This window comes from Trichomonas vaginalis, chromosome I, assembly GCF_026262505.1.
Source record: "Trichomonas vaginalis G3 chromosome I, whole genome shotgun sequence".
Lineage (NCBI taxonomy): Eukaryota > Parabasalia > Trichomonadida > Trichomonadidae > Trichomonas > Trichomonas vaginalis.
Genome location: NC_067203.1, coordinates 2,059,549 through 2,084,164, shown reverse-complemented (window position 1 = coordinate 2,084,164; position 24,616 = coordinate 2,059,549). Strand labels below are relative to the sequence as shown.

The window sequence follows — 24,616 nt, the reverse complement described above, 5'->3', positions numbered from 1 at the left end:
TTTGTAGTACTTCTGGTCAATTTGACCAAACCGTCAATTCGTTCAAAGATATTATAAAGAAGTCTAAGTTAGTATGTATAAAGGATACTGAGTTGTTAGATTGGATAAAGAAGTACCAAAGAAGGGTTTTGAAGTATAATGCTATAAATGAGTATATAAATTCTAAGTTTAAAGACCCAAATGAGGAATGCAGAGAATATTAGAGAAGAAACACTTCAGAAACAAACAGAAAGAGATAGAATACATTTCGAAGAAATTGCAATCTTACGATTGGAAGACATACCCTCATAGATGTCTTCTTATCTTAGATGACTTTGCTTCTCATCCTTTGTTAAAGAACAGAGAACAAGACATGTGTCGAATTCTTAAGAAGCTCAGACACAGTTTAACATCTCAGTTGCATTTGTGTACAGACAGCCAAGAGTTTAAGTAAGGATGTAAAGAGAATACTTACTGATATCATACTTTTCCCCGGATTGTCCGAAGACGATTCATGGAACTTATGAAAGAGTCCATGGCAGGTAAGTTGACAGACATGAACTATGGGAGAAGTACAAAGTCATACAAGACCCTCATACTTCTTTCAGAATTCATATCTACGCGAACAAAGTTCAAATTGTAAAAAGTCAATAAAAATAAAGAGTTCATTTACTCTGCTTGTTTGAAGTTGTCAAAATACTCTGTTATTTTTCACGATTTTCATGAGTTTTGGCTACCCCTGTAAAAGTCGGTCTAGAGAAATTTCATGAAATTTGGTCATTTTTTTCAGCAAAAATATATTTTAGGTGAAGAGGTGAGATTTCACCTGTTTTTTCACCTCTTTTTTCACCTCTTGAATTTTGTATAAAAGATATGATTTCAGGGATTTTTTTACGAAGTGTCAAAGTTCTCTTCGTCACTCATAACAGTTATATAATGAAATTTGGTCATTTTACTCAGAATTCAGCAAAAATATAATTGAGGTGAAGAGGTGAGATTTCACCTGTTTTTTCACCTCTTTTCTCACCCTAGTTATTTTATAAGCGTTTTACATGAATTGTACGATGTATATTTGAAATCCTGAACAATTTCGTAGCTTCTATTTCTTCTGTCAGTACATCGAATGTTTTAACAATGCCGAAGGTTTCTTTATATTTCTTCTTGACGTCAGATAGAAGGAAATCTTCTGCTGTTGGATAGTTTTTGTTCAGAAATTCTAACATGTCCATTTTATCTTCTGCTGGTTTTTCTGCTTCTTTCTTTAAATCTGCATAGTCGTTTCGCATACGTTCTATCTCTTTGACGGAGTAGTTATATTTCCTCATTGCTGCTTTACATTTAGAACATTGCGGGTTCATTTTTGCGTTATATTCTGAAACCTTACCTGCTAAAACAACTAAGGCGTCAATTGCTCTCTTCATCTCAAACATAGCGGGTCTTATCTGTTCGTTCCATACTTTACCTCTTTTATCTTTATCTCTTATCTGCCATACACATTTTGCAACTAACGAAACAAAGTTGTCGTAGGTCTTAAACTCCCCAGATTTATATATGTCAGAGATGTTCTTATATACCATATCGCAGTCTTTGTCCATGACTTTGTGGTTGCAATGAAATCCTAGAAACTCATAGTTTACCTTTCGTATGAACTTCTTTATTTCTACTGAGTCAGTTGGTTTCACTTCTATTTCATCGAATTCAGGAATAGTGAGCTTTTGCTGCTGAATTTCAGGAAGTTTAGGTAGATGGTCGATGAGGTCCTGCATTTCATAAAGATACTGTTCATTTGTTTCATCTTTTGCAGTGCAATCTAAATCTCCTTGGAGAAGTTCTTGCTTTATCTTCTGGATTTCTGTTTCGAAAGTATATGAAGAAGGAATGAAGCTTTTCATCTCTACTAACATAGATGTTGGGTTCATGACTAACGAGTTTGGTGAAGTTGTTGCTAACATGTTCTTACAATAAAAATAAAAAAATATTTTTTTTAAAAACTAACTTTTTTTATCTTAAGGAAATTCATGAAAATTCAACGGGTGAGAAAACAGGTGAGAAAACGGGTGAGATTTCACCTCTTCACCTAAAATATATTTTTGCCGAAAAAAATGAGCTTTGGTTGAAAAAACAGGTGGAGCCAAAAGTGGCTCGACCTCAAAACAAGCATTTTGTGAAGAATATAGTAACCGCCAGAATTCTTCCGGTTGCTTTTATACAAAATCCAACGGGTGAAAAAACAGGTGAAAAAAGAGGTGAAATCTCACCTCTTCACCTAAAATATATTTTGTCGAAAAAAATGGTTCATTTACTCACAATATTTTGTACAAAACGACCCAAGCTTTTAACCTCTTCTTCTGTAGCTTCTAATGAAACTTTAGCGAGTTCATATTCTCTAAATTCTCTCTTTAAATCTTCTTGTTCCCATTGGTCTAGTTCGTATGGAGAGTCTCTATAACCAGAACATATCTCACGTTCATGTTCTATTTGTTTTTCATGCATTTTTCTAACTTCTTCTTCGAACAAGGTTTTGCATTCTCTACTGTATCTTCAAGTTCTTCTTCATCTAATTTCTCATGAACTTTCTTGTCTATGGAGTCCATAATTTTCCAACTGCTATACAATATTTTGGAGAAGCCCACATTGCTATATAGTTTATAAGTCTTGGGTCTACATACGTTCCTCTAACCTGTTTGATTTCATCAGGAATTCCTGCATGAATTTTGTATAAAAAGCAACCCGCTGTTTCCGGCGGGTTGGTATATTCTTCACAAATGCCTTATAATACTCTTCCCAGGACTTATTTCCAACAACTTTCTAAAGTCTTTCCTAACTGCTGACACATTTTGTTGCATTTATATAACCATCCATGTCTCTACGTAAGACTTCAATACCGTTGTAAGTGCCTTTTGTGAATGTTTCGCCATTAGATTTGTTCGTGAACGTTTTTGCTTCGACTGACATACTGTTCTTACATACAAAACTCATGAAATTTGGTCATTTTTCAGCAAAAATAATGTTTATGTTAGAATGTTAGATCTAACATGTTTTCTAACACGTTTTCTAACATGGTCTAAAACACACAAAACTCATGAAATTTCATACGGAATTCAGCAAAAATAATGTTTATGTTAGAAAAACATGTTAGAAAACATGTTAGATCTAACATTCTAACATAAACTTATTTTTTGGTCTGATTTACACTCATTACGGAGAAGAAGTCTTGACAAAACATTTACGAAGAAGTCTTAACAAAAAATATACGATGAAATCTTAACAAAAAATATACGATGAAGAAGTTTCGACAAAACATTTACGATGAAATTCATGAAAATTCAAGAGTTTCATGAGTTTTCTACGATGTTAGAAAACGTGTTAGAAAACGTGTTAGATCTAACATTCTAACATAAACATTATTTTTCAATACTTTTTCAGCACTTCTCCGTAGTTATATATGAAACAATTCGAGATAAAGTCGTAGTACAATGGAACAATATGTTGCACACCATTTGTTGTGAAACCAAACTTGAAAGTCAGAGAAACTGTTACTCGGTGGTTCGTAAAAATTTAGAAGCAAAGTCATAAAAGTCCTTACCAATACAAAGAAAACTATTGTTGCTTGAACTGAAACTTGCATGACACATAACATTTTGAGGGTCAAAACACGTTTCTATAAACTGTCAAATCTGTTGGTGGGCGTATAAACCAGAACGGACCGTCAGGTGGTAATGGTTCGTTCTGGTTTAGTAACCGAAGAAATTGTGCCCAAGAACGTTTGTCTACTTGCCAAAATAAAAACTGTGTATCTCTTGGAGGGTTAATTTCAATCTTTTGAAATGAAACGGTGGAGTTCATCTTGTCATATTCTACTTTCAGATAGTACGTTCCGTTTAGTAAAGACTCATATTTTTCTTGAAATTCCCAGTAGTATTTGTTTATTTGAGTTTGAAAGTCATTTAGAGTTTTCTCAAGACTTTCGTCTGAACGAACTGTAAAGATTCTCATTTCGTCAAATCTGTCTATTAGACCATCAGAACCTCTATACTGCCCATGAAAATATACTGCGAACATAAAAGCGTTCGTTCTATTTGAAAACAAAACTCTTCTAAATCCTATTGCCTTTGCATCTGAAGGACTTTGAAGCCAACGAATTGGATAGTCAAACCTGTAAGTACGGGATGAAATTTCTTCATCTGATATAGTCCTACCAGCGTTTGTAAAGATATAGTCTAACGGTTTTGTATCTGCTACTTTTGTTCTTTGTTTTTCAACCTGAAACATTTAATATATGTAAAAATATACTGTTTTAAAAAAAATGTTTTAAAATGGTATGCCATATAGCTTCTTGAATTTGTTAAGAAGTATTCGAACGCGTTTTCCATCTGTATCTCTAGCGTTTACATGAGCATAGCCCGCCTTAGTAAAATATACTTGTAATTTCCTATAGTTTACGCCGGTATAAAAGTAGAAAGAGTCTTGTTCTTCGCTATAGTAGTAAAACTCAAACGTATGCTTACCATAGTCTCTAATTTCAATTGCTTCATCTTCTAGTTCGTCGACAAATTCGAATACAATATCTCCAAATTTGCTTATGTTCTTATTGTTTTCAGAACGAGTGACCCAACGCAAGTTTTTAAGTCTATTGTCGTTTCTTATATGGTTTATATGGTCTACAAAAGGTAGATTGTTAGGATTCGGTATAAAATGAGTTGCAATGACGACATGTTTAAGATAGTGTTTTCCACTCATCCTCATATTAGCATATCCGTCATTTCGCTCCCATTCGCTTAAAACTCTTTTTGTCTCTTTCTTCCTTATTTCAAAAGGCTCAGAACAGTGAATTTCATATTTCTCATCTAACAAACAAGTTTCCCAACGGTCTACTCCAACAAACTCGGCGTACATTTCAAATAAAATAAAAAAATATTTTTTTAAAAATATACTGTTTTCTTTACTTTACGTAACCTCCCGCTACCAGAAGTCTTTGACGCCAACCCATACCAGCTAATGAAGGTTGACTTGGTTTAGTTTGGAAACTAAACTTTGGTTTTGGTTTATCTTCAGTTTTTGGCTTCCCTTCTTCTATTGGTTTTTCGTCACTTTTCGGTTCCTCTGACTTTACCTCACTTGCAGGTATGGTTGTGTCGTCAACATCTTCGTAAATATCATATGCCATCTGTTTTGTTTTCCTTTCAACTTTTGTGTTTGTTGTAAAGTTTAGAATATTTTGACTCTAAGTCAATGAGATGTTCTATAATGAACTGTTTGTCAGTGAAGTATACTTTTCCATCTTTTGTCTCGAAAATTCCTTCAGACTTCAATATTTTATTTGTGAGAGTCTGTTTCTTTTTTGAGATACTAGCCGTTCCATTTCTATGAAAAGTGACTTTGTAGTTAGGGTTTGTATTTCCAGACCTGGCACTTTCTATTATTGAATTTTTCTCTTCATCTGTAAGTTCTTTGACAGGTTTTGACAATGGTTCTGAACTTTTTGTTTGTGGTGTCAAATCTACCGTTTCAACTTCTTCGGTCATTTCATCTCAGTAAAAAATTTTAGTTTGGTTTGTTTTCAACTGGTTGTTTAGGTTTTTTAAGTCGGTCTAAAACTTCCTGAGGTATAGGAAGAACTTGACAAACACGTGGTTGTGTAACTGCTGGAAGTCGACAAATCCATCTTGAACCCATTTGTCTCAATGCTGTATTGTTCATTTCATCTCAGTAAAAAACTTTACATTCCCAAGTTTGAGGTGGTTGCGGTTGGTTATTGTTTACCCACTGTTGTGCATGGTTATATCCTCTGTTAAAGAATCTTTCACCTTGGTCCATATAGTGTCCTGCTTGGTTATAGTAGTCATTTGCTTTGTTATAATAGTTTCCTGCTTGTCTTCCTACATTGTCCATCCATCCTTGAACTTTTCCTCTTGTTTCAGGATTTGGAATAAGATTTGCTGCATCTCGTGCTACCCCCAACCTTTCTGTACAGTTTGTATAATAGGTTGTGCTTTCTCTTTAAGTATACCTAATGTACTCAAAATCTTCCTTCCAATTCCAAATGCACCTCTAGCTATTGTTCCCACTGCGGGCAAAAATCTGGATGCAACTCCTGCTAATGCGCCAAATAAACCCATTTCTTATGGGTTAAAAAATGACGAATCCAAACAAGGACCCCTATGTTTCTAAGGCAACAAAGAAAGCACTCATGGTAAAAATCTTTAGTTCAACACCAAATGCTTGGTTTATGGATATCTTGGAAAACATTCCGAGAGTTAGAACAGATGGACCTCCATACTGGCTAATATTTGTCGGTCAAAACACAAGATACTGTGAAGCCATACCATTACAGTCCAAAAATATTTTAGATGTGAAAACTGCTTTGACAATATTCGTTGACAAATACCATCCAACAAAACTGACATCTGACTGTGAAAGTTCTTTCAAATCAGATGATGTAAAAAACTATCTGCGTTCAAAAAATGTAAACCAATATTTCATTGTCGACCAAAACCATTCTGCTCTTGGTGTCATTGACGGTTGTATAAAAATCTTAAGAGACTTAAACCAACCACAAGGTGGTGAGGTAGGTGAAATGTCATATGACGACAAGTACAGACACTTCTCCATGGCAAAGATGAGACAAGTTTTAAATATTTACAATAACCGTAAACAAAAAGGTTTGGGAAACCACTCCCCCGAAGAAATGAAAAACAACCCCGACTTAGAGAAAGACTATATATTTAATAGTTTAGTCAAAAGAGACAAACAAGAAAGAATGCCAGGCTTCAAACTTAAGAAAGGAGATAAGGTAAAAATAGAAATACCTAAACGCGACCCATATGAAAATACTATTGACTATGACAACAATGGGAACTCGACAGGTACTCACATTCGTGTTCGTAAAAATAGAAGAAAGTATACAAGAGAATATTATGAAGTTTTAGGCAAACATGGCAAAATGTACAGACTGCAAGCAGAAGATAAAACTACTATTGTCAGACCTCGTTTCAAACTTGTTAAGGTTCAAGGTGGTATACTTTCAAAGACAGTTCCTAACAAATATAAGACAACTCCTGACGAATATGCTAAAGAAGTTGAAAAATGACGACTAAGCAATTCTATACCATGCGTAAACTGTCATGTAAGGTGGCATGTAGTCTTTACTTTGTCCCGTTGTTTGCGTATACCCTGAAACGCGATGTGTATGGCTTCCTCCTACCTCAGTGTTACTCCAGTAACAATTTATAGCAAACTTAACGTCCTCTTTAACATCATATCCTTTACCTTTTGTCATTCCTGACCAATCCCAAAATCTATGACTATGCAAACCTGCTTCAGCTGTAGTTAAATTTATGTAGTGACTGTGTGCAGGTAGGTTTTCACCTGAAATCGTTTTACTTCCACCTGTTTCCTTTGAAGAGTTTGCACAATACAAAAACCTGTCGACTATTTGAGTCCAAGTTCCGAGACCAAGTACTACTTCTGGTCTGGTAGAGTTCATTGACGTGTAAATAGAACCTATAGGATATAGTGTTTGAAGTATTTCTGTCTTTAATGTTTGAAGCTCTGTTTTGTCTGCTTTTTTATATAACTTTTCTTCAAGTTCATTTACGTCAGAGATGCTATGTCTATGATATTTTTGTGGGTATGTTCCTTCTGTCCATGCGAAAATACGTTCTTTTGTTGCATCTACATATCCTTTTATCCATGTCGAGTCTGCTTTTGTATTCCTTAACTCTGTAACACCTTTCTCAAGCTCTTTCAACTGTTGTCCATCTTCCATTAAACCTCTGGTATGACTTGAAACCGTTTGTGTCAACATATCTACAGTTTCTTTGTCGGCTTTAAGGTCTAAACATCCTGAAACCCACCCTGTATTGGCTTTACCTTCTAAAATCTTCGATGTCCGTTCATGGTACCATTCAACCCTTTTTATAATTTCATTGTCTTTTTCATCCACATATTCCTTATCTGCCTTCTTCACTAACCCACTAGCCAGATATGCTAACTCATCGTCAACATACTCTTTGTCAGCTTTCTTTTCAACATCCTCTTTTGTTGCATATGTTGCATCTGCTCTGTCATGTTCTTCTTGAACTTTTTCAATGACATACTCTTTGTCAGCTTTGTTGTCAACATCTGCTTTCAAAAGAAGTTCATCTATAGGTTTCTCGTTTAAAGTTCCTTTTGTTGGATTTATACAAACAGTATGGTTCTTACTGTCTTGAAATAGAAACTCGTCTGTCATTGGGTTTAATGTCAGTTTTAAGTTTCCTTCTTTCAATGACTCAGATATCTTAGAATAGTTTGAAAAGTTTGTTGTGTTCTTATTTAGAGCTTGCAAAATGAGTTGTCGGTTGTGTTGTATTTCTCTCATAGACGCTGTTTCTTTCGACATTTTTATTCTAGATAAAATATGCTTTCAATAGAAAAAGAAAATTCAAGAGTTGCTACAACTAAACCATTAGATGAACTTTTTACGAATGTCGGTCAAAAGTTTGAGACAGAGACCGTAAAGCATGAAGGCTATCGTTTTGACTACCCATTAAGATGGCTAAGAGACCCATCCGTCACAAAAGCTGTTGGCTTTCGAAGAATAAAATTTGTGTCTGTAGAAGATAAAAGTTTTCCATTTATTGTAAGGTTTCATATAGATTATATATCTGAAGGGAAACGAAAAATGTGGGAAGAAATTGAGCTAATACAAGTTGACCTTTCATCTTCTCTACAGACTGCGTTAAAAATATAGAAGATAAAATAAATTCATGTTATGCAAAATATGCTGATGAATATGCAAATACCGAGAGCACACTTTATGTGAGAATTGTATATGACAAACAAAATTCACAAGTGTCATTTCAAATCTACGAAGACAATCCAAAGAAAGACGAACAAATATATACAGAATTCACTGCAATGTCATGGTATTATTTGCAAAGAATGTTAAATCAGAAAGTCAAACTTCCTTTAGCAAATATTTACAGTCGATATGCAAGAGATGAACCATATTATTTAAAGATGTTTTCGACCCAGCTGCTATTATTGTTCATGCTTCATTTTCTGGCGCCCAAAACTCTTTCTTATGCTTGGCAAATGACTTTTACGAAAAACCTACAAAGTTATACGAACCACCAAGTGGAAGTATTTCAGACTTTCAAGTATGGTTTACTACAGATGGAAGAAAAAGAATAATTCCATTATACCATGCGTTTTACTTAGAACTTAGTTTCATATACAACTACTATCGAACGGTAAAAATATAATTTTTTAATACGGCTGAGGTGTTGGATTTGGTTGCCAACTAGACTGTGGTGCAGGTTCAGGCTGTTGTATAACAGGAGCTTGTTCTTCTGGTTCAGGGTCTTTAGGTATAATACCAACAAACTGACCTACCCTTTTACCAATATTTTTGACTCCGTTCCAAATTCCTCTTCCGACAGATTTTATTCCATTCCATATACCTCTTCCAACATTTCGAAAGAAGTTTCCTATCTTACTGAAGAAACCCATTTTACTACGTGTAAAAATCTAATGTCCGCCTAGTCTCTTACGTTTCCTGTTGAGTTCCATAGCATTCTTTAACTGGAGCTCATACATTCTGTTTCTCCTCTGGTAGAAAACATATTCTGGGTCAACTCCTGTGTTCGCGTCATCTGCATAAAGTTTGTTTATATCCCACTTCAGGGTTTGTATAAAACTCTTTCCATCTCATATTTGCATACCATGGTGGCAAACCTAACGCAGCGTCATTTGACATGGCAGTTTGCATTTGTACATCTGTTGGCACTTGACCATAGTTTGCCATTGCAGTTTGTATTCTAACTTCATTTGGAATATTCTCTGGGTTTGTTGTCCAGGTTGCTGTGCATTCGCTAAGTTCTGTGCGTCCATTTAATATTAGATAAAAATATCTCTTACGAGTACATATACTGAACATTTGCAGGCATTGGTTCATCTTCATATTCTCTATATCTTTCTGCCACGTCAAATAAGTAAATGACACAATGGAAAAAACCTAAAACAAGTAGTCCTATTTCAAACCACATTTACTTACCAATAAAATTTCTTTGTTGTGACACTTTCTCCGGTTTATAGGACCTCTCTCATATTCTATCTTATCGTATCTAAACTCATAGTCATGTATGTCCTCTAACCATCTCATGACACTTTCCAAACCACTTTTATCGGATGTAAAGTAAAAGCATGGATGGTTATGTAAAACGTCTAAAGTTTCTAAAGAGTCTCTCAAAGTCCAGTCTACTTGGTATTGAAAATCCCATGTGTTATAGAACGGCGGGTCCACTATAAAGAAAACATTTTCCTTGTCTTTATATTTTTCATACAACTCTGTCCAATGACATCTCACAAACTCTATACCCTCAGTATATTTTTCTATGTCCTCTTTGAAAACATTTGTATAGTTAAGATATAAAACTTTTGACATAAGTGTTTCAATGTCATGAACTCTTATAGCACCACTATATAATAGTCTAGCAGATATACTATCCCAGTCAATATACTCTGCCTTTTTCAAAACCTCTCTGACAGTATTTTTCTTATCTAATGGTATACGTTCCATCTTACCTATAGGTATCTTTTCTTTTAACTCTTTCAATATTTTGTTTGTGTCTGGTATATGTTTGAGACGGTCCATATAGTTGTCGAAGTCATTGCATATAATCTTTGAGTCTGGGAATATTATATGGCACAAATGAGATATATAGAAACTTCCACCGAACAAGTCTACAAATGTTAGACCATTCGGTAGTTTCTTAAGTTCTCTCAATAGAATATCTTTACATCTACTCTTATTTCCAAAGAAGGGTAGCGGTGGTTTTGTAAAATTCATTTATATATAATAATAAAAATGTTTTTTCCTGAAAAGTGACAGATGTTTTGTCAAGACTTCTTCGTAAAGACTTTGTTGAGATTTCTTCGTAAAGACTTTGTTGAGATTTCTTCGTAAAGACTTTGTTAAGACTTCTTCGTAAATGACCAAAAATATATTTTAGGTGAAGAGGTGAGATTTCACCTCTTTTTTCACCTCATTTCTCACCTCTTGAATTTTCATGAATTTCTTCGTAAAGACTTTGTTAAGACTTCTTCGTAAAGACTTTGTCAAGATTTCATCGTAAAGACTTTGTTGAGATTTCTTCGTAAATGACCCTAGTAGTATATTTTTGGTGTAAATTTCATGAAAATTCAAGAGGGTAGAAAAGAGGGTAGAAAACAGGTGAAATCTACCCTTCTACCCTAAACATTATTTTTGGTGTAAATTTCATGAAAATTCAAGAGGGTGAAAAATTAGGTGAAAAAACAGGTGAAATCTCACCTCTTCACCTAAAATATATTTTTGGTGTAAATTTCATGAAAATTCAAGAGGGTGAAAAATTAGGTGAAAAAACAGGTGAAATCTCACCTCTTCACCTAAAATATATTTTTGTCTGATTTTACGAAGAAGTCTTGACAAAACATTTACGAAGAAGAAGTCTTGACAAAACATTTACGAAGAAGTCTTGACAAAACATTTACGAAGAAGTCTTGACAAACATTTACGAAGAAGAAGTCTTGACAAAACATTTACGAAGAAGTCTTGACAAAACATTTACGAAGAAGTCTTGACAAAACATTTACGAAGAAGAAGTCTTGACAAAACATTTACGAAGAAGAAGTCTTGACAAAACATTTACGAAGAAGTCTTGACAAAACATGAAAACATATATAATTTGTGAAAAGCGACACATTATATAATGTTTTCGACCCAGAAGACTAACAATTTTCCGAATAAAAACTTCAATTATACTAAACATCTTCAGGGCTAGAAGGCACGAAGTGCCTGGAAGCCCCACTACCTTTTTTTTTTTTTTTTTTTTTTTTTTTTTTTTTTTTTTTTTTTTTTTTTTTTTTTTTTTTTTTTTTTTTTTGTCAAGTTCTTATTTACGTTATAAAGTATGATATTTACAAATATCAAGTTATCATGTTTTTTGAGAAATTATGAGAAACAAACAAAAATGAAAAAGATAGGAATAGCAATGAATAGTGATGTGGGTATAGAAAATGTAAGAGATATGAATGCAAAGCAATCAGTATTTAGGATATTGACCATAGATTTCGAAAAAAAAATGCTGCATATTGAGCGAAAACTATGATTATATTATAAGGCTGTCATTGAAAGCATAATGAAACTATTCCCTTAGTTAGTATGGGTTAGTTGGGTACTGTGGCACTGCGCACCTACTTACCCATTATATGTGAATTTGACACTTTACGAAACCGTTAACGTATATTTTACAACACAAACACCAACTTAACCTTAAATATTTACAAAGCCGCCAACCACTTCACCTCACTAACATTTTCACTAACGAACTCACTAATGAAAAAATAAACGTTCTCATAAATTTTCTTCTATATTCTTCATCGTCAATGTTAACTCTATTGTAGTCATACTTGAAGTCATAAAGTTTCTCAAGTTTTGAAATGCATAGTCTTGTTAACTTACCTTCATCATCATAAGTTTTTATAAAACTACCATGACAATCTTTATACACAGTCAATGTATAGTCAACTGGTCTAGGATGAAGTGTAAAGAACATGTTATACTCAGGAAGGAAGAATAAATGTTTAAATGTATGTTTGTTATATTTTTCGATTTGTATGAGTTGCTTTTGTTCTGTCATTTATAAAAAAATAAAATAAAAATAAAATAAAAAATAAACTTAAAAATTAATGATATCACCACCCTCACACGTATGAAAACATAGCACAAAAATAAATTTAGGTGAAGTGGTGAGATCTCACCTCTTTTTTCACCCTGTTGAATTCATTGCTTTATAACTCTCTTCCTTTCTCCAACTCTTCTAACTTCTTCTTAAGTTCAGCAATGTTGTCCTCATGAAGTTTAATCTTCCTTAATATACCTTCTCTATCTAATGGTTGCTTTCTCTTTCTAAACTGAACTCTACCATCCTTCATAGTATGAACGTAAAAACCTTCTGGAATAGTTCCTGATTTAATGTATTCTACCAAAAATTTTTGTTTCATTGCTTCAGTGACTTTATTTGTCATTTCAATCAAATAAAAATTTTAATATTAAATAAAAAATAACGTTATTTTTTCAGTAAGGAAACGCAGGAGTTTTACGATTTATTTGAGGAGTAGGTTCTGGTTTAAATGTTGGAGTCGGTTTAGGAGTTGACTTTTGAACAGGAGTTTGTACTTCCATAGGTTCAGGAGTCATTGAAGGTTTTGCTTGTGAAGGCGTTGGTTTTGGCGAAGGTGTTGGAGTTTGTTTAACTTCAGCTACTTCAGTATTATTTACAACATTTGCTTTATTTCTTTTCAACATCATAACTGCTCCTGCTGTAGCTAGCAAACCTAGTGGGAGACCATATCTTATATAAGGACGTGACCAAATGCTATTTTTGACAGGAGCTGGTGGAACACCTAACCTTGGTGAGACTGCTCTTTGCCATTGTGCAGCTCGTAAGAAATATTCAATAGGTGCTCCATAATCGTTTGGTAAAGTTTGTTTCATAGATGGTGAAGGTTCACGAGAGTTTGATGAAGAACTCATTTATAAGCTTTAAAAATAAACGTTCATCCTTTATTCCTCACCGTCGTCCGTAGCTAAGTTATAGTCATCTAATCTTATTATTGGGATTCCATTAGCACGCACCTGAATGGCAAAGCAACAATCCCTCATAAATCCAATAAGTGGCTTTGGTACATTTTCAGTTGCTAGTTCAATAGGTCTTTAACAGACAATTTGTATGTTATTGGAGCAGTAGATGTTTGACCTTGCTGGAAGCAAAAGTCCACTTCTGTTGGAAAACCACATAAGAAATGTGTGTTGTCATAGCTATCCCATTTATGTTCCACACTACCATCATCCACCAATGACCTCATAACATCTTCATTAAATCCTATCATATCATTGTTTGTATTGCAGGCGTTCGCAACCATTTCATAAAATACAGGTCCATATGATTTTTCAGTTTCTGCAGGCATATTTCCATAAGCTCCCATGGAAAGCTGAAGATATTTAAACTTAGGGTTCTCAAAATTAACATAATAGTTGTCTTTTCTTTCTAAATAGTGCCCAAATATCTTTTAACATTAATAGGCGTATAAGCTGCTGTAAATGTTGCACTTGAACTATCTGTATTCTTGAGAATGAACCGTCCATAGGAATCCAATCCATAACTTTAACAGGAAAACATAAAGCCTCGCTTGTATAATGTTCTACAAGTTCTGTATAAATGTTAGGGTCTAAAGAGAATGACTTTGGATGAATGAAACATTCATTAAAATCCATCTTTGTTCGAAATAGTTGCTGGGTTACAGTTGTAATAGTAACTGTTCCACTAGCTTCTACTGCCTTCGTTATCATAGTGAATGGTTTCATTCCATGGAACAAATTTATTTGTCGGTGGATTTGAATCTGAAGCAAATGCAACTTTAAAGAGTTGGATTGAAAGCAATGATATCATTTACAGATATAGATGTGCATTGTAAGGCGTCGCTACTGAACTTTATTTTAAGCTGAATGTTTCCTGCAAAGCTGGAATAAATCGAATAGCTTCTAATGGAAGGAATCTTCTAACAGGAATTCTTAAACGAAGCTTAAATCAAATGATTTTCCTGCTGTAATTGGACCACTAACAATTTGTCCTGTTCTGCATGTTCCCGAATGACTCCATACATCTTCATGTTGAGTCTTTGAGAAAATCTACTTTCTTTATTTGTTCGGTAGTTTGTGAGTTTGAAGTTATATATGCTTCTCTCTTGCGTTGTCTTGAGAATATACGATACGACCATTTGCAAGGATTTGATATCCAGCAACTGCATAGAAAGCGTCATCGAAACCAATCCAAAATCCTGGTGGGTTTGTTTTATTGGAACCTGAACCAATTTCTTTATCTACAATAAATTGACCTTCCATTTTATACGTAATGAATGTATTGTAAAGGTCCAACATATTTTCACCAGGAGGTGAGAGATTGAATGTTACCCATGTGTTATCTTTAGCAGTTCCAGGTTGTGATGGAATCTTTGCGTCAGAATATTTTCTATTAGTGTCACCAATTTGAACTGCATTGTCTATGATCTCGAAATATGAGCGAATCTGATGAATATGCTCTGCTGGAGTAAATTCGTTTAACTGTTCGTTCTGCATGTATTTACTTCAGATAAAAATATCTATTTACTTCATTATTCTCACTCTTCTTCTTGGCATTCGTGGTGGAAGTTGTTTCTTGACATTTTCAATGAACTGTACATTCTCTTTTGTCTCAACTTCTTTCACTGGCGGGTCAGGGTTCTTTGACTCGGTTTGTTTTTCAATGAAATTCACGAACTTTGCAATAAGCTCTTGGTTCGTTATTGAAAGAACATCTGGCTTCTTTTCTTCTTGTTCTTTTGGTGGCTCAGTTTGAACAGAAGGCTTAACACGGACTTCACCCTTGCCATACACCTTAATGTTGTCGCTTTCTGCATTTGCTAATGGAACCTTTCTTTTTCTTACGTATATTTTACCATCTTTACTCTGACTTACGTAATAGAAAGGATGTTGTATTCCTCTTGCGTCATTTAATATAATAGACTCTCGCTCTGATTTTGACAAGCTCATTTTACATCGGTTAAAGTTTTAATTTTGTTTTTTATCTGCAGTCAAATGACTCAGACAAGCCCTACGGACAAGACCCAAGGGGTCATAGATGTTGAAGCATTGAAGAAAGAAATTCGTGAGCAAATTTTATCCGAACTGAAGGAACAAAAACAAGAACAAAAGCCAGAGAGACCAAAGAGAAAACTTAGTGAAAAACAACTTGCTGCATTAGCTGCTGGAAGACAAAAGAACCCACGTTTGCTGGCGAAGAAAGCTAGAGAAGAAGCTGAAGCAAAAGCTAAAGAAGCTGAAGCAAAGAAAGAGTAAATGGTTTATTTTTATCCGAATTAAATGTATAGACAAATACCTTTATCTGTTGCGTTCAGTAGTGAAAACCCTGACGTCAAAATAAAGGGGAACAGAGTAACGTTTAAGTTTCCAACAGACTGGATTGTGAACATAAATGAAGAGAAGTACATTGGCATAACATCTATGTATATAACACGTGCTTTCAGAAAGGTTGACTTTATACTTCAAGTCGAGATAGAAAATGACGAACAGTCTTTAAGCGCCCAAAACATTCACATATACAAATACTTTAAAGACGATACAACGTTAGAAGACTGTATAATTACATTTTACGAAAATTTTCAAAAGAAGTTTAACATTGAAGTACAAACTTTACAGCCTTTACGTGAGTTTCTTGCACAACTGAAAGAAGAAGGAATTGTAGAAAGATTAATAGCTTTTCATTACGAGTTTGTACCAAATGAAGATGGAACACATGACTGTCAATTCATTGTATTCTCACCATTCAATGAAGTCGCTAAAAAGAAAGAAAATCCATTACGTATAAGATTTCAAATCTCTGAACCAAGTGATGATTTCAAGAATGTTTTCAATTATGATGCAATGCTTCCGAGGAAAAATGATTTTTCCGAAATTAGATTTCCAGGCATTTGGGATAGAAAGCAAGCTATATTATATTCAAACTTAAGTAAGGGAGTTGAAAATGAGTTCATTGGTCATACTATAAATTAACTGGCTTCAATCGTGAGTTTTGGATAGACATGTTCTCCACTCATGACCATAACTGCCCAGTGTTCTTACCTCCAGACCATAAGGACTGTCTCTACATTGAAGTACAACTCTTAAACTCTACCATCGCAGTATTGTAAATGACCACATGGGCTTCGCCCTTGCCGCTAGCGGCTTATTTTTATCACGAATGAACTCATTGCTGACAAAAATAAATGACCTCAGAACTTCAACTTACGAATAAAGCTTGTTTTAGTCGTTATTGAGAAGTTAAACTTCTCTTCAAAGCAAGGTTGACATGACTTACATAAGTCAAATCCAATCTCTTGACCGTCATAAAGTGCTTTGTAAAGTTTCATTAAACTGAACTCAGAGTCTTTGTCATATGTTCCTTGCGGAACCATTAAACCTTTATCTTCATCATAGAAACACTGAACAGAGTCAGGAAACATTTCATTAGCGGTTAAAGCAATAACATCTTGCTTCACGCCTTTCATTCTGCAGTGAAATGCAACTTCATTTAAATCATTCGTGAGTAAGTCTTTGTAAGTCTTCTTTCCACAAAATATTGACTTGTATGCTAAACTTTGTTTTCCAGGTGTGATTTCTGCAAAGTCGCTATGAAATTGACCAAGGTTTTTACCAATGAGAACTCTTCCATAACCTTTCTCAAACTCTTCAGCTAAACGAGGGATATCTTCATTGTAGAGATGCATACTGTCCGTATCGCTATAAAAGATGTCCATTCCTAAGTCCTCAGCAGTACAGAATACTTCACACATTATTCTCTTCGACATAGACAGAATGTTAACACCAAGTGGACAGAAGTTAAAGTGTCTGCAAATGCTTTTCGTTAGCTTGAAAATAGTTTTATCTGAACCATCCAAACCTTCGAACTTCACTATATGGTTGTAGTTTCTGATGGCATATCTTATAGCATCTTTGTCATTTACTATGGTTATTTTTGACTCAATAGGAGATAGAATAGTTTTGCCATAAATACTGTTCAGAATGAGCTTTATATTTTCTTGCAAAGGATTTCCTTCTTTCTTATACATTAACCTTAACTCAAACAACTTCTTTACTTCATCTCTTATTCTAATATCTCTGTTTCCATCGTAATAGTATCCTTGCAACACTTCACATTTGACACCTTGATATTTTATGAGGTCTTGTAATGTTATATGGTCAACATACATTAAACAGCAAGTGTTTGAACTTCTGGGAACGTTAAGTTCTGGATTTAGTTCAGGGTCACAAACTATTAAAGGAAAGTGTCTATGTATTCCAATCTCTGTTATCTTAATGAGAACAAAGAAGCCTGACATAAACTTTTCACCAATGGGTTCCTTTTGGTCGTCATTGAATAAATGTCTCATGAGATACTCTGTGCTTAACATTTCTTTCTTCATAACCTTTGGAATACCTTCTAAAGTATAAAGTCTTGCTATAGCTGATGGATATAATGAAACAGCGTCGAAATCAGCAATGAGTTTCTTTTCGCTCTTTTGTTTCATGTTATCTGACAGCATACATCTTCCACCTTGAATACAGCGTGAAATAAATTCTCTTGGTTTATTTGAGAGGTCATATAAATTTCCATTCGGGAAGTACACTCTGTTCTCAAATAATTTGTTAGCAATTGAACAAATACTAACGTAGTCATAAACGTTTAAATCAAATTCTTTCAATATGTCATTGCGGAACTTAACAAAACCTTCTCTTAAAATTCTTACATCTTGTTTGCAATAGAATGTACTATACTTTTCTAAGTCGAAGTGGTTCTCATCTATTCTGCAACCTTTGATGGAATCTATGTTTTTCATGAATGTATCAATATCTTTTACAAACTTACATGCTTCAGAAATGACACCAGTTCTGTTGTCATTTGTTAACAAAGTACTGCTGTAGTAGTTGTATGGAAATACTTCTTTCGGTCCTGTTTGTAAGTTAAACATAGCAGGAAATAGTTTAAGCTTCTTATTTATAACACTGTAAGAGTCTTTTATAATAATTGCCCGTCCTTTATATAAACCAGTTATTTGCATTGTTCGTGAACCTTTAATGATGGGAGTTCCTTTCACTTCTGTCATGTGTCTTAAGATGAAGTTTATATCATAACTGAGGTTATGGAAATATATTAAACTCTTGTCAGGAAGTCGTTCCAAAAATTCTGTTGCACAGTTCTGACCCCAAATGCTTTCACTCACAGAACCATCTTCACTGTCGTAACATATGTTAAAAGCTTTATGAAAGCCATCGGTACTGCACTCAAAGTCAGCAAAGAAAACGTGCTCAGGAATGAACTTACATTTAGCTTTATTTACTTCTTTTGACTCGGCTTTCTTCTTCAATTGTACACAATACTTTGGAGCATATGACAAGTCTTTAAATGGTGCAAGGTTCTGTTTATATAAGTCAGTAGTATATGTGAAAAGTTCTCCATAAGAAATAGGTTCGAAATATTTGCACTCCCACAATGTTTTCATAACATCCCATAACGGTGTTGTTCTATCATAACGAACTACATATTTATCTTCTCTCTTTGTATAAATCTTCATTTGTTTCTCAATGTTCATTCCACCACACTCCTTCAAGATTTCTATATAGTTGCGAATGAAATATGTTGTCATTGGTAATCTTTCATTTAGCATGTAGTGGTCTTCAACAAGAAGTAAGTCAATAGTTCGAACAGTTTCACATTCTTTTGGTATGTATCTCTTTATTTCATTATGTCTTGAGTCATTGAAATAACCAATGGTAACATTAAATGCTATACCTGTTGCGTCAGAAATTTCTTGTACTTTACTTTGAGGAAAGTCTCTAACACGAATGACTTCTCTCATGTGGTCAATAGTCTCTCCATCTACTCCAGCCTGAATGCAAGCATAAACGAAACAATTGTCTTCTGTCATAAGTGCTGCAGTTCTTTTGTTCAATTCATTGAAAATTTGGTAGCGCTCAAGATTTATAGGTAATGTGCAAAGATACTTCCAGAACTGACCGCTTCTCTTCTTATAAAACTTCTTTTCACCATTATCTTTCCAAAAGCTTTCTATAAGTGCTGGGTTTCCTGTTTGCTTAAGAGCTTCCAAAATGGGTTTCTGGTCATTTGTCAGTGTGCTTTCATCTCTATATGGTCTCTTTTTTGGTTTGCCTTTCTTTACATCTGACATCGTTAAGCCTTCATATTCTGTTAAATCATACATCTTTATTTCGGTAAGATTCTTTATGTTTGTCAAGAAGAAGTCATAGTGCATTTCAACAATACCTGCAGCATTTGCTTCTATCTCTGATATAAAGTTCTCCTTCAAGAGCTGATGTAGTAATGTTCCAATATTATTGAGGTTTAACGTAGAACATTCATACTTTCCACCAAGTTTATAACATACCATCCATCTTTGTTGGGTGTTTATTTTAATCTTCTCTAAGAGTCTCATGAAAACCTTACCGAAATGTTTGTGTAAGTAGTCTCTGTTTGGTTCATCTAAAGCTTCGATGTTAAAGTCAATGAGTCTATTGCCTGTCTTCACATTCCTCTTCCTATTCTCTTCATCTTTCTTTAACCATCTCTCACCTTCTTTTGGTTTGTCGTCAATGGAACGAATGACATCATTAGCTTTGCGAACTTGTTCAATAGCACTTTTAAACATCTCTCTTCTCTGTTGTTTCAGTGTGTCATCTCTCTTTCGTGTTTCACCAACGTTTGCATTTGTTATGTCATACATTTCTCTTCTTACTTCATGAGGTACAGCTCTTCTTGTTTCACCAACGTTTGAGTTCGTAAGTTCAAACATCTCTTGACGAACATCATGAGAAAGAGCTTTACGAGTATGACCAACGTTCGCATTTGTTATGTCAAACATTTCTCTTCTTACTTCATGAGGTACTGAACGTCTATGATATAAATCAATAGCAACGTCATTTAAAGGAAATGCTCTTGCATTTATGAACTCATGAATTCTATCATAACTTATAGCACCATTGTAGTCATTGAGGATGTCAGCGAGTGCTTTTTTGTTTGTCGCGTAATGTTTTGCAACATCTATGTTAGCTTCTGTAAGAAGTTGTTTTATTTCCGAGTGTTCTAACTTAGACAACTTCCGATACATCTTTAGTAGGAAATAAAAAAATTTCTTAGAAAAAAATTAGCTTAGATTTTTTAAGGCTAGTTTTAAAATATTTCGAACTTTTTATTATAATGAAACACATGCAAGATTGCAAGTTCTTTTCATACAATGCTCTCGCTACTGCCATCAAGAATGAGTTCAATGGTGCTTCAAACGTCAATGTTATCTTTAACAAGAAGTTTGTGAAAGAATCTAAGTTCGGTCAGTATGTCAGACCATTAGCTATCGTCATTGACCGCAAACGTTATACTTCACAAGAGTTAGCAGTAGTTTTGAAACAAAAGAGTTTCTTCGTGAATGTCAAAGATACTCATTATACTGTCATAAAGAACTCTAACGTTGACTTCTTCAGTATTGCTATGAATCTTTCCAAACAGAAAGAATATAAGAAAGGTGAAACAGTTGTGAAATATTATCCTTCATCTCTGAAGACAATAACGAACAAAGATGTTATACAAAAGTTCTTACCAAAGGTTGAAGAAGCTTCTATTGACATTGACGAAGGAAGTGAAATGGTTGAAGAAATTGACCCTGACGTCATTTAAGCAAAAATATATTTTTGTTCATTGTTTCTCTTTTTCAAACCAACTTCTTCCAAAAATTCTGACAAGATGAAATTCATCAATTACATACTTAATTCTATCATCTAAACTCCCTTCTTCAACCACTGAATAACTATTACCATTATCATAGAAAGCAGTAAAGAAAGAATGACCATTGCAAGTTATTTCAGCTGTTAAAAATTCACCAATACTTCTGTCAATAACTGTGAATATATTTGAAGTGTAAGAAAAACTCAATGTTTGAAGTGTATTATCTATTTGTTTCATTGCTTCAAACCTATTGAATAAGTCTTGAAACATTTGTGCTTTTGTTCTTGTTTGACCAAGCATATTTCATATGAGATAAAAAAATTTCTAATAAAAAGTTTAGCTTAGATTTTGTTCATTCTTGTTCTTTGAAGTTGTCAAAGTACTGTGTTATTTTTTCCTTCAGTAGAGGTAAGTCTTCTTTGAATGTAAGTATTGTGCAACCTCTAATGTCATAATGTGTTTGAGGGAGTGTGTCTTGAACTATCTGGTTAACATCTTCGTTAGGTGTCATTGAAATCGGTATGTTTTCACGATAGAACCAATTCCTGTCAGATTTATATATCTTAGCTAAGTCATAAAAGCTCTTGTTATTCCTTCTCACTAAATGCAACATAACCATATCTTTATCTTCTTCAGTCTCCATCTCTTCAGTATATATCATATACTTATAGCTCTTTTCCTTTCCTTTTGGTACTGAGCGTGGTATTCTTTTCTGTATGCTTTTGTCTTCTTTCATCATTTCTTCTCTCTGCTTTGTACAAAGTTCGTCAAGTAGCATAAGTATGTAGATTGCATAACGAGGCGAAGCCCACATTGCTATTGAACTAACAAGGAACTTATGAACATATATTCCTTTCAGATGAGATGGTAAGTTTTGTCTGTCTTGGTACATCTTTTTAAGTTCTACATGTTCAAACTCGCTGAGAAGTTCATGAGTGCTATTTAATTCAAACCATTCATTTGGTGTTTTATTCTCTGGAGCAAAACATGCTGTCAAAATACTTTGCATTTGGTACATGTCATCTTTGACTGAACGAATGAGTCTCAATTGTTTGTTATACTGTATGTATTCATATTCTTCATTAATGGCTTCATGAACTATAACTGATGTTGACATTGCTGTTCTTACATACAAGATAAAAAATTTTGTTAGAAAAAAATTAGCGTTATTTTCTGACTTTCACAAAAGACCAAAAATAAACGCTTTACATGTATTTTTCAGCAACTTCGTCAAATAATTTTATAGCACTATCTATCTCATCTACTTCGAAAGTTTCTTTACCTTTCGTGGGAGCACCATACATTTTCTCAAAAACTTCAAGCAGTTCTGTTTCAGCAGCTCTCATATCATTAACGAACACAACCTTGACTTTATTGACTGTACTGTCATATCTTTGAGTTATATTATATGTCCTTCCTATCTTATATCTTTTTGTGTTGAAGTCCTTCGGTTTCTGAACGATATAAAGTAAGCCTTCACTGCAACGTTCTGAGTCGAATGAACCATATGTTATGAAGTTATATCCAACAACTGGGTCTAACCATAACAAAACTATTGGTATAAGACTTTTGTCTATAAGATATGCTCTTGTTCCATGAAATGCTACTGATATCATAAGCTCAGGATTTCTTGTCAAAATTTTCTGAGTTGAAGCATTTCTAACCCAGTCGTTTGTTTTCTTTCCAGATGGAGATATAATGTCTGACAAAGAATATTTGTTGTATTTCTTTGAGTATCTTACCTTTAAATCACCTATTCTAACCACTTTGGTGTCATTGTCTATCTTTCTAACTGTTTCAAACTCAACATTTAACATTACTGTTCTTACATACAAGATAAAAAAATTTGTTAGAAAAAAATTAGCGTTATTTTTCTGTCATAAGGAAAACCTTATTTTTACACAACATAATTTTTTATCCCGTATGAAATGTATGGGAAAAGATTACTAACTGACTTCGAATATTATTTAATAGAGTTGTTAACTGACTCCGAACACTGTGTTAAAAGTACGTTTGATGTTAAGTTTGAAGCTACAACCATTATGGTCTTGACTTATATACTGAAAGAATATGACCACTATCATAATTTAGTGAAATTAATACAGGTGAGGGTCAAAAATGGAAAAATTGAAGAAAATAGTCATTTGAACCATGTAGATATAGATGACATGGAAAAGAAGTTTAATGAATGTCTTATAAACTCGTATGAATATGTATTGAGACATAAGGCAAAGCTTTGAAGTTTCATATACCATATTTTATTGCAATAAATGTAAGCGGCTCATAGCTCAGTGGTATGGGCTCCCTTGTTATAGGTGTCAAGGATTTCGGTTCGACTCCCGACCTCGTTCAGGTTTTTTCCTTTTCTGCAAGGAAATTGAGAAGTATTGAATTTTCATGTATTTAGGTCCCATTGGTGTTAGACCCTTCATGTTTGATTTACATCTAATGAAAAAGTTTAGAAGAATTTTCTTATTCTTTCTGGTATGTTTTTATCTTTCCAGTACTCCCGCTCTAATGGTCCCAGATGAGTTGGCTTTGACTCTCTCAAGTTCTTAGATGGTATAACATCTTCAACGCCTCCTTCATATCTTACTTTATAAGTGTCATCGTTTGTGTTATATCCAAGTATTTCAATAACCACTCCTCGCTTTGCTTCGTCAATGGTTTCAGCAAGTTTGCCATTACTACTTTCGACTAACTTATGACGAGGGTAAAACGCAATCGAATCGTCGGCAGCTTTTATAAGATATCCATTACCTTGCGTTGAATCTACTATATAATAGTTTCTACTTAACCTTAAACGTTTTTTTGTCAACGGTTTGTCGTCAAGAACTACACGAACTTTTGTACCAGGAATGAGGGTAAATTGTGTTGAATTTCTGATATTTTGTGTTTGGCTTCGTTTCTTTTGTATATACTTTTCTTCTTGTTGTTGTGTCATTGAATTTGGTGTATGTCCTGTTGTAGAATGTGTTGATGAATTATATACTTCGAGAAAATGTTTCATTGTTTCTTCAGTAAAGTCAGTTAGTATACATATTTTCAGTACGGTGGCACTGCGCGTCATCTTACCGAAAATATGTCAATCTGGCACTTTACAAAACCACTAACGTATATTTTACATCACAGATGCAATATTTCTAATAACCTTAAACTATTTCTGCCACGTAAAGTATTTATCACATAAACCACCTCATCTCACCTCTCTGTACGTTATATATTGTGCGCAGGTCATTGCCCATGGCAACTCCCCACGACACAATGCACGTGCATGAAAA

At 34.1% G+C, this 24,616-nt stretch overlaps 17 protein-coding genes and 3 pseudogenes across 20 annotated transcripts, besides 2 other annotated features; 4 read left to right on the top strand and 16 right to left on the bottom strand.

Moving 5' to 3' along the window:
• Positions 1-11,847: part of a mobile genetic element that runs on past the window's edge.
• On the bottom strand, positions 1,017-1,745 carry TVAGG3_0912870 (organellar and viral DNA polymerase type B; the record flags this gene model as incomplete). Its single annotated transcript, XM_051251884.1, has 1 exon — positions 1,017-1,745. The coding sequence occupies one exon, from the start codon at positions 1,743-1,745 to the stop codon at positions 1,017-1,019; it is 729 nt and encodes a 242-aa protein (XP_051077458.1).
• Positions 3,391-4,251, bottom strand: TVAGG3_0912860 (annotated as a pseudogene). Its single transcript has one exon. A coding segment is annotated over exon 1 (861 nt).
• On the bottom strand, positions 4,922-5,504 carry TVAGG3_0912850 (annotated as a pseudogene). The gene has a single exon. A coding segment is annotated over exon 1 (583 nt).
• TVAGG3_0912840 (uncharacterized protein) lies at positions 5,524-5,679 on the bottom strand (the record flags this gene model as incomplete). The annotated part of the gene is made up of 1 exon (XM_051251883.1): positions 5,524-5,679. One exon carries the CDS (start codon positions 5,677-5,679, stop codon positions 5,524-5,526), a length of 156 nt encoding a protein of 51 aa, XP_051077457.1.
• Positions 7,073-7,747, bottom strand: TVAGG3_0912830 (phage tail repeat-like family; the record flags this gene model as incomplete). The annotated part of the gene is made up of 1 exon (XM_051251882.1): positions 7,073-7,747. One exon carries the CDS (start codon positions 7,745-7,747, stop codon positions 7,073-7,075), a length of 675 nt encoding a protein of 224 aa, XP_051077456.1.
• TVAGG3_0912820 (phage tail repeat-like family) lies at positions 7,891-8,362 on the bottom strand (the record flags this gene model as incomplete). The annotated part of the gene is made up of 1 exon (XM_051251881.1): positions 7,891-8,362. A coding segment is annotated over one exon (472 nt), but the record flags the coding sequence as incomplete, so codon positions are not given.
• Positions 8,381-9,227, top strand: TVAGG3_0912810 (annotated as a pseudogene). The gene has a single exon. A coding segment is annotated over exon 1 (847 nt).
• Positions 9,232-9,474, bottom strand: TVAGG3_0912800 (serine threonine-protein phosphatase family; the record flags this gene model as incomplete). Its single annotated transcript, XM_051251880.1, has 1 exon — positions 9,232-9,474. The coding sequence occupies one exon, from the start codon at positions 9,472-9,474 to the stop codon at positions 9,232-9,234; it is 243 nt and encodes an 80-aa protein (XP_051077454.1).
• A 948-nt stretch (positions 11,848-12,795) lies between the features above and the next one.
• Positions 12,796-13,032, bottom strand: TVAGG3_0912780 (uncharacterized protein; the record flags this gene model as incomplete). Its single annotated transcript, XM_001291035.1, has 1 exon — positions 12,796-13,032. One exon carries the CDS (start codon positions 13,030-13,032, stop codon positions 12,796-12,798), a length of 237 nt encoding a protein of 78 aa, XP_001291036.1.
• A 49-nt stretch (positions 13,033-13,081) lies between these two features.
• Positions 13,082-13,540, bottom strand: TVAGG3_0912770 (repellent protein 1 family; the record flags this gene model as incomplete). Its single annotated transcript, XM_001291036.1, has 1 exon — positions 13,082-13,540. One exon carries the CDS (start codon positions 13,538-13,540, stop codon positions 13,082-13,084), a length of 459 nt encoding a protein of 152 aa, XP_001291037.1.
• Positions 13,541-15,169: 1,629 nt separating this feature from the next.
• Positions 15,170-15,595, bottom strand: TVAGG3_0912760 (uncharacterized protein; the record flags this gene model as incomplete). The annotated part of the gene is made up of 1 exon (XM_051251879.1): positions 15,170-15,595. One exon carries the CDS (start codon positions 15,593-15,595, stop codon positions 15,170-15,172), a length of 426 nt encoding a protein of 141 aa, XP_051077453.1.
• Positions 15,596-15,640: 45 nt separating this feature from the next.
• On the top strand, positions 15,641-15,901 carry TVAGG3_0912750 (uncharacterized protein; the record flags this gene model as incomplete). The annotated part of the gene is made up of 1 exon (XM_051251878.1): positions 15,641-15,901. The coding sequence occupies one exon, from the start codon at positions 15,641-15,643 to the stop codon at positions 15,899-15,901; it is 261 nt and encodes an 86-aa protein (XP_051077452.1).
• A 24-nt stretch (positions 15,902-15,925) lies between these two features.
• TVAGG3_0912740 (uncharacterized protein) lies at positions 15,926-16,438 on the top strand (the record flags this gene model as incomplete). The annotated part of the gene is made up of 1 exon (XM_051251877.1): positions 15,926-16,438. A coding segment is annotated over one exon (513 nt), but the record flags the coding sequence as incomplete, so codon positions are not given.
• Positions 16,439-16,833: 395 nt separating this feature from the next.
• TVAGG3_0912730 (organellar and viral DNA polymerase type B) lies at positions 16,834-18,570 on the bottom strand (the record flags this gene model as incomplete). Its single annotated transcript, XM_051251876.1, has 1 exon — positions 16,834-18,570. The coding sequence occupies one exon, from the start codon at positions 18,568-18,570 to the stop codon at positions 16,834-16,836; it is 1,737 nt and encodes a 578-aa protein (XP_051077450.1).
• Positions 18,571-18,671: 101 nt separating this feature from the next.
• TVAGG3_0912720 (organellar and viral DNA polymerase type B) lies at positions 18,672-19,527 on the bottom strand (the record flags this gene model as incomplete). Its single annotated transcript, XM_051251875.1, has 1 exon — positions 18,672-19,527. A coding segment is annotated over one exon (856 nt), but the record flags the coding sequence as incomplete, so codon positions are not given.
• A 20-nt stretch (positions 19,528-19,547) lies between these two features.
• On the bottom strand, positions 19,548-20,724 carry TVAGG3_0912710 (organellar and viral DNA polymerase type B; the record flags this gene model as incomplete). Its single annotated transcript, XM_051251874.1, has 1 exon — positions 19,548-20,724. A coding segment is annotated over one exon (1,177 nt), but the record flags the coding sequence as incomplete, so codon positions are not given.
• An 89-nt stretch (positions 20,725-20,813) lies between these two features.
• TVAGG3_0912700 (uncharacterized protein) lies at positions 20,814-21,287 on the top strand (the record flags this gene model as incomplete). Its single annotated transcript, XM_051251873.1, has 1 exon — positions 20,814-21,287. One exon carries the CDS (start codon positions 20,814-20,816, stop codon positions 21,285-21,287), a length of 474 nt encoding a protein of 157 aa, XP_051077447.1.
• A 400-nt stretch (positions 21,288-21,687) lies between these two features.
• TVAGG3_0912690 (KilA, N-terminal/APSES-type HTH, DNA-binding family) lies at positions 21,688-22,344 on the bottom strand (the record flags this gene model as incomplete). Its single annotated transcript, XM_001295402.1, has 1 exon — positions 21,688-22,344. One exon carries the CDS (start codon positions 22,342-22,344, stop codon positions 21,688-21,690), a length of 657 nt encoding a protein of 218 aa, XP_001295403.1.
• Positions 22,345-22,540: 196 nt separating this feature from the next.
• Positions 22,541-23,152, bottom strand: TVAGG3_0912680 (organellar and viral DNA polymerase type B; the record flags this gene model as incomplete). Its single annotated transcript, XM_001314001.2, has 1 exon — positions 22,541-23,152. The coding sequence occupies one exon, from the start codon at positions 23,150-23,152 to the stop codon at positions 22,541-22,543; it is 612 nt and encodes a 203-aa protein (XP_001314006.2).
• A 641-nt stretch (positions 23,153-23,793) lies between these two features.
• On the bottom strand, positions 23,794-24,345 carry TVAGG3_0912670 (integrase core domain containing protein family; the record flags this gene model as incomplete). The annotated part of the gene is made up of 1 exon (XM_051251872.1): positions 23,794-24,345. One exon carries the CDS (start codon positions 24,343-24,345, stop codon positions 23,794-23,796), a length of 552 nt encoding a protein of 183 aa, XP_051077446.1.
• An 18-nt stretch (positions 24,346-24,363) lies between these two features.
• Positions 24,364-24,616: part of a mobile genetic element that runs on past the window's edge.